This window comes from Sapajus apella, unplaced genomic scaffold (genome assembly GCF_009761245.1).
Source record: "Sapajus apella isolate SASKATOON/1434 unplaced genomic scaffold, GSC_monkey_1.0 scaffold3, whole genome shotgun sequence".
Lineage (NCBI taxonomy): Eukaryota > Metazoa > Chordata > Mammalia > Primates > Cebidae > Sapajus > Sapajus apella.
Window position 1 is genome coordinate 39,196,975 of NW_022436943.1, and position 13,439 is coordinate 39,210,413.

At 33.6% G+C, this 13,439-nt stretch overlaps 1 protein-coding gene across 13 annotated transcripts in view; it reads right to left on the reverse strand.

Moving 5' to 3' along the window:
* The window catches only part of TRPS1 (transcriptional repressor GATA binding 1), a 250,406-nt gene that overhangs the window by 201,706 nt on the left and 35,261 nt on the right, over positions 1–13,439 (reverse strand). For 4 of the 13 annotated variants that reach the window (XM_032252220.1, XM_032252257.1, XM_032252229.1 and 1 more), the window contains one exon: positions 3,035–3,192. The exons of 6 other annotated variants lie outside the window; for them this stretch is intronic. In XM_032252220.1, the coding sequence (XP_032108111.1) occupies positions 3,035–3,071 (37 nt within the window). In that variant the 5' untranslated portion in view covers positions 3,072–3,192. Of the gene's footprint in view, positions 1–3,034; positions 11,639–13,439 lie in introns of those variants that run through there. 3 more of the 13 variants (XM_032252266.1, XM_032252276.1, XM_032252248.1) reach the window with 3 other exon arrangements.

A 13,439-nucleotide genomic window follows, 5' to 3' on the forward strand; every position in this document is an offset into this window, starting at 1 on the left:
GGATGTAAATATAGTTTCAAACAAAATATCTTCATAGTCAAAAAGACAGAAACAGCCATGTTATCAACGGAGTGAAAACTGCCCCATCACTTTCAGGAAGTGGAGGATGACAAATGTTCCAGCTCTGACCTACCAACAAATTTCTTGAAGCCACATTTGGGGCTTGCCTGAAAGTCAGAAGGAAGGCCTGGTATGCATCACAGTGGTCAGATCGGGTTTTCCTAGGACTCTGTCCAGCATGCTGGGGAACCTAATAAGCTCTGGGTATCCACACACAGCCTGATGAAAACAGTACCTGTTCCACCATCAAGAGCACCCTGGAAACTGACTAAGAAAGAATATTGAGCTGAACCATATGACATTGTCCTTGTATTGCTCAAAACAGCAAAATATTAGCAGCTTCCTATTGTTCACCTTTACACATTAGCTCAACAATGTCTCTCAAAGTTAAGTTAGTGGCATCAGTGGCGTCAAAAGAAGAATACTGGAGCAAATTCTTCTGCTGGAGTAGAATGAGTCAGAACTCTAAGAATATAAAAAAACTAAGAAACAATTTGTGTAGTGTCAATTAAAGAATGCATTAACAAAGGCTGGATGAGGTCTGGGTTCCGTGGCTGCTGTTTCTTAATCACTCAGCTTAAAAAAACTATCAAGTGCTATGTAAGTCATCACCACAAAGGTCTCTTGGAAAATTCCACCTGTGGTAGAATAAAACAAGCCTTCTTTGTTAGCTGACTTCACCATAAGGACTAACAAAGTTAGTTATACTGCAATTATCCAAAACGTGCTGAGAAAATCCAAATTAATAACATGGTTTAGTCATTTTCATCTATAATTTCTCACAAGTACTGAAGAATCACACTGATTTTGACTATACAGGTGGACCTTTGCTTCCTAAAAGCTGGTCATGCAAAATTTTTATAATATGAATTACTGAACAAGAATAGTGCACTAGAGTATAAGGAATCATTTATAAAGTAAAAATGTGCCATAGTGAATGATGTCAAAAATGGTATAATGATACTTAAGAAAGTACACTGAGCCAGGAGCAGTGGCTCACGCCTGTAATCCCAGCACTTTGGGAGGCCACAGCAGGCAGATCACCTGAGGTCAGGCATTTGAGACCAGCCTGTCCAACATGGCAAAACTAAAAATACAAAATTTAGCACCACGTCTCCACTAAAAATACAAAAATTAGTGCACACCTGTAATCGCAGCTACTTAGGAGGCTGAAGCAGGAGAACTGCTTAAATCCAGGAGGCGGAGGTTGCAGTGAGCCGAGATCGCACCATTGCACTCCAGCCTCGGTGACAAAAGCAAAACTCCATCTCAAAAAAAAAATAATAATAATGATAATAATAAAAAGACAGAGAGAGAGAGAGAGAAAGAAAGTACACTGTTCTTCTGAGACATCAATGTTATTCATCAAGTATCTATAGAAGCTCCTCTCTCTTGGAACAAAATATACATATTCAGGATGAAAGAGTAAAGTTTCAAGTGAAAGTGATGGTGCTGAGGCAATGTAAATCTGCCTGACTTCTGGAGGCAGGAAGAGGAATATGAGCGTCTTACCTCTGTGTCATTCCATTAGGCCCTAAAATTAACTAAGCTTGATAACCACTGTTAAAAAAAGGAAACACTGATAAGCCAATTTTTTTTTTAATATTTGCATTTCAATGTCTTACGTGTCATGTCAACCTTTGAGGAGTTCTCTATTCTTTTGTCAAAAGTGACTAATGAAGCACTGGGGATGTATGAAAATGTGCAGAAGGCTGAAGGGTAAATTTATTAGTAGTCAATAAAGGGAAAAAGGGGAAAAAAGACTAAATGGGCAAACTGAAGAAATTAGTTATCATTTAAAATATAAGTTTGAGGAAAAGATGCACGGTTTTAACTTAGCCTACAGAAAAGGATATTTTAGGCTGTATTCAGACATTCCTACACATAAAAATGTGGAGGCTTGATACAACTTCTCTTACCTTCCCCTTCAGAATTTCCTGATTGTTAATACTTTTCAGTACACATAATGTTTTCAGTAACTATTACAATATAATCTTCCCTTACTGAATGACTATATCTTTTGTATTTTAACTGTTTCTTCTTAAGATGACTGCAATCTAACAACATACCACCTAAATGAAATGAATAAGTTAACACAAAAAAAATACAAAAATCCTATATCAAAATATAGGACTCATGAAGTCAGAAAAAAAAAATCTAATTCATTAAGGTTATCTTTCCTTTAAAATGAAGAGAAAATGGTTTATGCCCATATGTTAATGCCAGTGTGAGTGATTGGGAAAATAACAACATTTTAAATAGCAAGGGAACCAAGATAAAACACTTAAAAGTGAATAGATCTAAATACATTAATATTTTTAAATTAACTTATTTTTCAAAACAAAAAGAAGCTTTAGATCTTGTTGATTTATTGTTACACTGAAGAGATATAATGGGTCACTAGTTTAAAATCTACTCAACCAGCATCTTTAGTGACTGAGAGAAAATACAACTTAATTAAATTATCATCCTTCTAAAATTTCAGTCCCTTCTTCTACCCAAGAACAGATACTTAGAACCCTTAAGACTCATGACTCCTTATGCTGAATAGAGTCCTTAATAATATACATTGCAAAGATCGTTAAACTGCTAAAACTTCAAAGAAATATCAGAAAGGTCATTTGGGTTTTATTTTGCATTGTGGGGGCAGGAGTATGTTCTTTTAGTTGCTGTTTAAAAAAATCTATGTGTTTAATTTAGTTGACTATACTTTGAAGTAGCTATAGAAAAAATAATTTTTACTAGAATTATATCATCATAATTTTTCAGAGTGACAGATTATATAAATATAAGCACATTTGTCATGCTTCTAAGTGGAAGAAACTCTCCTAGCAAGTTGTAAGTTAGATACTATTAAGACTATAGCCACCCTCAAGTTATTATCTCTAAGACAAATAACAGATTGCGCGATGTTTTACTATGTGCCAAGAACTTTTCCAGTTAACATTTTCACTTGAAAAAATAGATCACATACTTGTAAAATCATACCCAGCATTGACTTCATAAGGCATGTGGCTTTAGAGTGCTTTTTACAATTATTAATTCTATTAGTCAACTAGCAGGAGGCTAATGCAATTGTCTTAGAAGACGCTCGGAAGACACAGAAGACATTTTGAGAGCTGATCTGTACATCTGTAAAACAAAGCAAAAAAATATTTTCCTTCCTAAATGATGTAAACATAGTTTAATATATCACACCTAAAATACATTAATATGCCGGCATCATAGGCTGCCTGAAAGACATAAAATCATGAGCAGATCTTGAGCAGATCCTCTCCCTCCCCTGGGTTTTAATAAAGAAACAAGAGAAGGAGGAACATGATATAAAAGGCTACAAGACATAAGTTATTTTCATAACAGACTGTGACGTTGGTGAAATTATTTAATCTCTAAAACCTCTTCACCCCTAATGACCATAATACTTACCTGCATTGGGATATGGGTAAAAGACCTTAATTTGCAAACACCAGCATAGGCATTTATATGGAAAATCTTAAAGTAATTAAAATACATAATCACATCAATGAAAGTTGTCATTAGTTTTGGCAACTCTATTTTAAACTTTATCACCTTGCTACATAGCAATATCCTTCATGCAGACTACCTTAACCCCAGAAAAGTTTAAAATATCCAGTAGAGTAAAACCACTGTGAACTGCATTTTAGATAATGGGCTAAAAGTGAAGTTGACAAAGAGGAGGTAAAGAATTTAAAGCAGAACTGCAAAGCTCAAAATTGCTATTCTAAGTCCCCTATTTAATTGTGAGATAAAAAATTGAACTCTGGGGCTATGCAATAGTGAGCAGCCCTACATTTACATTATTCTCCACCTAAACAGCCCATATAATGAGAAAGCATATTATACATGCCACGATATTTAGGCAGGTTAAAAATATATGTAGCTTCCCCCAAATACTTATTTGTATTCATTTTCACTGCTGAGTTATAAGATATTCCATTTGTAAAAATCATAAATTTCTACTCTTAATTAGCTGTATTTCCTTCTAAGTAAAACAAATCTAAAAGCTTCCTTTGCTTTCTTAGAAAAAGTGTTTACTTTTATAAAAATAGGGAAGTACATTATTTCCATTACAGTACAATTTAGACAGATTTATGCAATAGAAATAATCAGCATTAGAGCTTACAAAAATAATTCTGATAACTATTTTATCTCACTATTTAAAGTGCTTAAATACATAAGAAAAAAAATCTCCTGTAGAACACTGATTCATGTTCTCAAGAGAGCACCTTTACAGCAAAAGGGATTTGAGTTTTCTATCATTACCTAGATATTGTAAATTAGCCACTAGTGATTTAGTTTTATTTCATATATTATATATAATATAAACATATACATGCATACAGTTATGACATATTCTTACTCCAACTAACCTTGCAATAGATAATCAAATAAATTATTCAACCAAAGTAATCAGCTATCACAGTAATTTAACAACAGAGCTTAGATCACACATCAGCTCAATGCAGAAGAACTAAAATTTATTTCCATTAGATGAGAAACTCCTTGAAGGTAAGAGATGTAAATTCTATATTCTTTATAGTATCTTTACCCTAAGCAAAGTAAAGAATAAAAACCTGAGTAAGAGTGGCATAGAAATTGCATATCCAGTTTCTGCATCTGATTTAAATCACCTGCTCGTGTGATCAAGGGCAAATCCATTTGCTTCTCTGAGCCTCTGTTTTTCCCGTACAATAAGGGAATTTGAATAAATTATTTCCAAAATTCCCCCTCCTCTGTGACTCTATAATAGTTCTGGTTAATGGTACTTCAGTTTTACCTTTAAAATATTTGTCCAATTACATTGAAAGACTATAGAATAGTGGGCCACCTACTACTAAGGGTGGTCTAAACACCACTGAAGCCTATCTTTCCCTCAGTTACTCACTTCCCCCAATATTCATGCGTTCAGTAAATATATCCAACCTCAACTATGTGCAAAACACATTAAGCAAGATGACTTTAATTTTACTATTTGTCATTAATTTAAAAAGGAAAGATATGCTTAAAAGGCAAGGAAAATGACTACAAGGAACTCCTCTTTCTCAAGGAAAATTGAAACTTTTGAATATCTTTCAAAATATCATTTCATATACATATATGCATGTGCATATATATGTACACACACACACTACATTCTGAATAAGACTCTAAAAAATCAGGAGGGCAAGATCCTGTAATTGGACCTCAGTTTCAAATCTTGTTGCATATAATTTTTAATTATAGGTAGCAGGTCTTATTTTCATAATATATAATGACAGACATTTTCTTTTTGTTTTTCCAGATTACAAAACTTTCAAGTGTTTGAAATCAAAGCTTAGCACAAAAAGAAGTCATCATGGTCTTCGTCTTAATAAATATGTTTTCTTCCATGCTTGCTTGTATTACCAGCATAAGAATACTGAGCTATTAATTATACATTTCATGTAGCTTTTATTTTTTAAAAAACTTTTAAGGGAGAGAAAAAAAGTTTCTTTTGATCAAAAGTCCCCACAAAGAATTTAAAGAATTAAGAAATTGATAGCAAAAGAAAAGGAAGGTCAAATCTTGAGCCTAGAGCAAACTAGATAGCTTCCATATGAACAACATATACAGTTCAGTTTTGAAAGAACATATGTGTTTGCTCATTGGCTTAGGAGAAAAAAACACTTGAATCCTGTCTACTCCATGTATACAGATCAAAATCAGATTGCTTAAGTGAACTATAAAATGCAAGAGAACATTGTTTATCCAATTCACAAACCCAAGAATCACTGAAGGAGTTTAGATGTTTTCTATTTCTTCAGATTCCAGGGCAATACTTCAATGGTAGATCGCTTTTTTTGTAAACTGCTTCAAACTTCATAAACTCAATGTCAGATCCTGTTCTTTCCTATCCATTTCTATTTAATTTGCTCTCTCTTAATTGACTGTTCTCAAATTTTTTAAAGGTATTTTTGAACATCTTAAATGTTGTTGAGTTTTAAATGTCATCACCTTCAAACAACTTCCATCAAATAAATCTCTTATTAATTCACATTAAATTAATCCAAAATGATCACTTCTATTAACATATGCTTCAGAACACAAAAGCCCATTAATAGTCATCTGGACACTAGAACTAACCCAAAGCTCTCTAAGATAAAATGCACACTATTTAGATATCCTATTTCAAGGAGTTTTGATGCTAGCCCAAACACATTTTATTAGGCTTTTATTTCATCTTGCTATGTTCTTTTTACATTTTATATATCTCATTTCAAATGCATTTGTCTAGGTAAAAGGAGATAGTGTGGTAAGTAAATAATAATGTCCTCTTTGCCAAAATGAGTCTTCATATAGCCAAATGCATGTTAAAGAAAAAATTTCATTAACCATTGTACTTTCATAAGAAAATATCTTCCAAAAAAAATGCACCTATTTCACTAACTAGAGAAACTAAAATAGAGAAAGACCACATCACCGAGCCTCAAAAGGCAAGGCGAATTGACTATTTTTCCTTTCTTAACAGGTGAGAGGCAAATGTATTAAAATCCCTGATTTGAATAAGATCACCATTTCACTGTGCAAATTGAGAAATGTTACCATTTGTTTCCCTGCAGAAAAGTAGTTTTTCCTTTCGTTTTCCTCTCAAAAAATAAATAAACGATTAAAATATCTGCAATGACAACTGTTAATTCACACAGGCCAATCAATCTGACTTTGCATTTGCACACAAGTCAATTTCAACTTCATTCCTACTTCTCTGTTAAACTTAGAACATTTCAACTGCCCTCTGGGCAAAGAGCCAAGCACAGCACTTAAGTTCAAAAAGAGTAGCTCATCGAAGAGTATAAATGTTTCTATTTATCTTGATTGTTATGATGTGAATTGACATTTTATTGTATGTAAATTAGATTTTCACTCATAACAAAAATAACAAGTGCTGTGCTTTGTAGGAATGCCTTTGACTATGTCCCCAGCATTTGGTGAAAACTATCTTTGGATACTAAAGGTAGTTTATTTTTTTTAAGTATTAATGTTGCCTTTTTCTGTTTTCTAATCTGTTATTCAATAGAAAAGAAAATCCCAATATTAATACACCAATATAACTAACAGCCTTCTTAGTTCTCTCTTAAGAAATCTGTGTCAATCACTGCAAATCCATTTGGTAAACTGACACACATATATAGTATAGTGAATCTAATAGATGCTTACCATAAAGATAACATAGTGCAATTAGAATGCTCGCTGTCTTCACAGCACCAGTAAGCCAAGTATATTTGGTAAGGTTTATTATTATTATTAATAAAAGTGCCAAATTTAATGTAAGATTAAAACAGATGTTGTGAAGACATACTGAGAACTTGTAATATACTCTGTATGTGTGCATGTGCATGGGTGTATATCTCTAAAATGAAGGGAAGGAAGTTTGTGTCTTCATATACAGCAGTTCTTCCTCATGAAACTAGGAAATAACTCACAAACCACTGTGCTGTATGACATGGAACAATTTAAATGGCCTGCATCCATCTGAGACCAATGGACTAAGGACAACCATAGAAGTATCCAACAGATGAAAATATTACAATGAACCAGCTAATGCATTCACGCAACAAAAGTGATTTAGAAATAAGTTCAGAGTGTCAATACATAAAAGTTCCACAAGGCCAGAGATGTTTATCTTGTATTTTTTAAGCCCACTTAAATTAATAAGCAGTACTGATAGTTGTCTTTCACATTGTAATGAACACACACTATTGATACAAAATTTGGTTTAGAAATCACACAATTTAGTGCCAACTACTTATTTTAACCTAATTAGCATCATTTTTCCTTCTGACGAAAACAAATTACACGCACACACAGGAGTCATTTTCTCTCTTTTATTAAGTACAGAGAAATTTTCCAAAGAAAACTGATCTTTAAAAAACTATACTTCAAAGTCACTTCTAATAATAAGATTAAATCACTTTTTCCTGACTTCTAGGGTATGAAAAGCTTTATGTATGGGGGGAAAAAAGGTAAACATAGAATCTGTTCATAATTTGGAGCTGGATAAGTAAAAGGCTTAGAAATCTTCAACCGTAAGAACCTTTTTGAAAAAACATTATGGTATTTCAGAACATTCTGCCTATGCTTACCAGAAGTTTAGCTAAGTTCTGCCTGGGATTTTAATACGGTAACTGTTTAAGCACAGACGACAAGAAATTCAAGACTTGTCTCTACATGCTTCCCATGATATTAGCTTCAAAAAAAGAAACAAAAGGAGATTCCTTGGACAAATTAAATTTAATGGAAACTGTATAATATATATCCCTCCCAGAGATCCACAATGTACATTAGCAATTACAGTTTTACAAATAGATTGGAGGGGGTGACGTCTGTTCAATTTGGACTGGAATTTCCCAATCTCATTTGGCTTTATGTCACATATTTGGTTTTATGTCACATAATTTACCCAACAAAACTAATGTGCTGCTGAACACAGTGGGAAAAACCACTCTAAGACAGTAATGTTGAAGAAAGAAATCTAACCAAGATTTCAAAGCATGTGTATGTAAGGGAAAAAACAAAACAAAGCAGTATTCCTTCATTAACTTGGCAAGAAAACTAAGATGTTTTGCTATGAAGTGGCCTGTGTTGAAGGATCTGTTTTGTTTTTGTTTTTTCCATAAGTGCTATCTATGTTTAAAGAAGATTGAGGTGTATCATCATGAAAGATTTAGAATCAGAACTTTTTTGAAAGAATGTGTAGTGGCAGAGCATTACAGATAGAACATTGGATTTTTAAAAGGGAATGGATAAAACATCTAGGTAAAATAAAATCCCAGGTGTCCAAATTATACATTCACAAACATATGTGGATAGAAACTCAATGTTATCTTTGAGCTAAATAGATTATACAGATATCACTGCATAAAAAAGCTCTAAGTATTTTTTCAACTATTGTTTCTAATGCTGTCCAACTACTGTGATTCATTAAAACCTTGTATGCTAAATTTGTCATTATTTTATAATTACTTACATTTTATCTGATTAAAATTGAGTCCCTAACCAAAATATGGCAAAGGCTTTCAATTAAATATAGAATGTGGAAAGACCCAGGATGGCACTGAGGCATCGCAGTTCATATAGTTAAAATCAGTGGTTCTCAAATGCTTGCAAATACCTGAGATCTATCCCATGTGCTCCTCCCTGGTTATTAACAAATCCTCTCTTCCCCACTCCATTCAGTCTGTATCCCCAGACTCACCTGTGCTAACAATGAAGGACAGAAAACCAATGCCTGGGATCGTAATCAGTAAACTCATGTCTAATACAGACCCTATCCCACCCTTGAAAATCCCAAGCACATCCCCCAGCTTTATGGGCTTTTGGATTTTGTTTTATCATTATTGCATCATCTTGCATCCAAAGATTAAAACAAAAGATCAGAAATAAATAAATAAAATAAAAAATAGGTTGGGTAGATGTCAAAGTAAATCTGAAACAGATAATTACTCTTAAATTAATTTTAAACACAAAGCCGGATAGAGTGGTAAGATTCAAGCCAGAGAGGATGACCACATATCTAAGTTCCCTCTGGACCCACACAGCCTCTATTTTACACATTCACATATAAGAGGAAAATAGTGATATGATATATATGAGTAGGAATACAGAATTCGGGCAGAAATTAGCTCACTTGTTAAGTATTTTGTATAGGCAATCTAGTCAATCTTCAGCTTCAAATTCAATATAAACTTAAGATTCTATCTAAACATTCACAGAGCTATACACACACACACACAAACACACACACACACACACACACACACACACACACACACACCTTTAGAAAAGATTTTCACCATCTGCACCCCAATTATTAATTTCTCTATCAATCTTGTTGTGGACACCTGTTTTAACAAAGTAAGGGAAATATATACATATAATTCCAGAATCAGGTGTTTTACAATACTTCTATCAGAATTTAATTGAATGTTGAAAGAAATTGAAAGTCAGAAGTAGGCTTTTTTAAGGCCCACAATCTTCAATGTTGATACATATTCTAAGCTGAAGTTTTAGCTAATAACAAAAATATTTCATGCTCTTACTATGAGCCAGGAACTGTGCCAAGAATGCATTATCTCATTTTATTTTAATTTGGATGAATAATCCTTGAAGTAGTATTTTCACTCACATTTTACAGATAATGCAGCTAAGATACGGAGAAGTTAAACCATTTGTTTAAGCACAGACCTAGCACATGAACAAGTTGGATCTAAAGGAATCTAAAGGCCATTGGGTTTCCCAGCGCATTTCTTTAAAACACTTTAACAACAGTTAAGCAATGCAAAAAGTGATAACATTTTAAGAAACTTACAAGAGAACACAATCTACAAGATGCCATGTTACAAAGGCTGCTATCAAACATATTTGTCTGCCTCTATAGCCATGTCAAGTGAATGAATACACAATCTTCCCAACAGTCTCACAGACTACCAGATTATCCTAGCTTCTGAATCTGTCTCATAATGCCTAACACATCACCAACATTACCAAACTACATGTCTCTAAAATGGATTCACTTCTACAAAGCCCTCTACAATTTTCACAAGCAAAACTTAGTCTTCTCCACCATCAAGTGGGACCTTACGCATATCTTCTCTTGAGGTACTTCGCACTTCACATGGAATTATGTGGTTATGTTTTAGGCTACCCCACCGGACTGTGAAACCCTTAGAATCAGAAAATATATTATGATGCATATTATCATTGTTAATGCAAAATATTAATAGATATACGTTCATATGTGATATTAATCAAAATATTGACATATAATAATTCAATATATGTAAATAGTTATATCTCATCAGTGATCTTGAGCTTTTTCCAAGTGTGACACATCAGAGGCTCATTTCCATCATTAGCACCAGCAGACTATGATGGTGATTACTGCAGAGAAATAAAGCATAATAGCATATTGGCACAAGGGACATGCAAGTTTTTAAAAAGCCAAGTAATACTAATATGACCTTCCTCACAGTAGCAGGCCTACAACACAGCAGGCACTCATAAGAGTTCTTATTGGATGGACAGATGTTGACACACTTAGAAATCTCTACATATTACTTTTCTCTGCAAGGAAAGTCTGCATATTTTGGTATTAAATAGGCTCAGGAGACTAAAAGCTAGCAAAATGCTAAAGTAGTCTCAACAACATAATAACAAACCAAATCAAGACATGCAAAGAATCAACACATTAATTTTCTCCTTATTTAGGCTGAAAAAGAATCAGATATCATAGATCTAGATCCATGGGCATGGAGCAAGAAATCTACAAGTCATGAGAAATAAGAACTATTGAATTTATTTTTTTAAATGGTAAATCATAACCTTGTTGGTTTGATTTGGGTTCCATAAATGTCTATATAACCTTACATATCAAAAATATCTATACACTGATTACACAGAGGAAAGTTCATTAAATATTGGCACACTCTCTATATAGTGATAATTCTATAATAAGAGCACCATATCAGTAAATTGAATTTGTGTAAGTTTGTATATTTACATGATTATGCATGTTTTATATACGAATATCATATGGTATTTAATAGGTTTATTAAATATAGAACATTTACTATAAATATATACATTTATATATCTATGTTTTATTTACAAATTTTTCATTCTGTATTCTCCAACATTCCAAAATTCAAAATACACAGTACAAGTAGCATAATACATAAAAAATAAATAGTTTATCTTTTAAGAGAATAGCCTGGAACATAAAAAGAATACAGAAAAGCTTCAAACATCTGGATTAGACTCTGAGAAACTTAAAACATTCACAAGGACACAAAACTAGAAGTTTAATTTTAAAATGCATGTGCACTCACGCGCGCACACACACACACACACCCCAATTCTCACAGTATCATTTTCTGAATTTCTCAAGCTGGAAACAACCAGAATATGTATCAGCAGTAGAGTAGATTTTTAAAGTACTGGTATACGATTATACAATACAATACCCATTCATAAAACGGACTATTATGCTACAATATGAAAGAACAAACTACGTACAATGTGAATGAATTTTACAAACCTGATGCTGAGTGTGACATGCCAGACACAAACGAATGTATACTTTCTATGTATATGAACATGTGCAAACTTCAGAAACAAGGAGAGCTATCTAAAGTGTTTAGCAGTCAGGAGAGTGACTGATTCCTGGACGTGGAAGAGAGAGAATGGGAGGGACATAAAGAGCTTCTGGAGTACTGGCAATATTGTATTTCTTGACATGAGTGATAGTTACACAGGTGTATTCATCTTGTAATAATTCGTTGAGCTGAGATTTGCACACTTTTCAGCTAAATAAGTGCATATGTGATTTTTCAGTGAAACAGCAGTTGCTCTGCAGAGAGCATGAAGGAATACATTGAGGAGAAACCTTTAAGCTGTTATATTTTGATGAGCAAATCAAGCAATCCAGTGGAGTGGAATGGGTCATTGATGCCTCAGGCTGAATTGCAGGGGAGCAAGGGCCAGGATGTGCCCTAGCAGGCAAACAGGTGGTAAAAGAAAGAAGAGAAGAGAAATTGAGAAGAAAAGAAAGTGTTCTGAACAAAAGGGATTTCAAAGAGTGAAGGGTTTGAAAAGAGACATGAAGGGCAAAAACAAGAGCAGAAAGCAACAGACAGCCTAACAGAGGAGAAGATAATCAGAGACAAGGAAACAGGAGAGAGAAAAGAGCTCTGTCTGTGATTCTGCTGCTGGTGGTGGTGGTGGAAGGGCGAGCACAGACACACATCTGTAGATATTAAATATTCCATGAGGATGCACTACCTTGATTATACCACATAGACAAGTTACGTAAAGGTGGAAGAGAACTAATATTTATTGAGTACTTATTATGTACCAGCCATTTGCTTACTGGCTCACGTAATTTCCCCAGTTAGTTTTCACCAAAAGCCTCCTAGTTCTTTAGTAGTCCTATTTTACAAATAAGGAAACTGGAACTGAAAGGGGGATAAGGTAGCCTGCTTACTGAGAAGATCAGAGGGAACAGATGAAAGAGAGCAAATAAAACAATACTGTGGCTTTTCCAGAGAATTCATTTATCTAAAGTTCTGAATATTTTTATACGGCTGAATAAATGCTGTATTTAAATGAAGTGTGTGCTAGATTCTACCTTCATCTAAGGCGATTGCTGTAAATCTATGTAATACAGTAGACCAAGGCATCCCACCTCACAAACAGAATAATGATGGGTGGTTTCTTATTTTGCATAAAAAAGATAAGTTAATAGGTAAAATTCTATCAGTTTTAAACTTTATACCTAGTTAATATTTTCTTAGGACTTTGGCTTCTAACATCAAATAGCTTCTAATGTGTACAAGAAAAAAGAA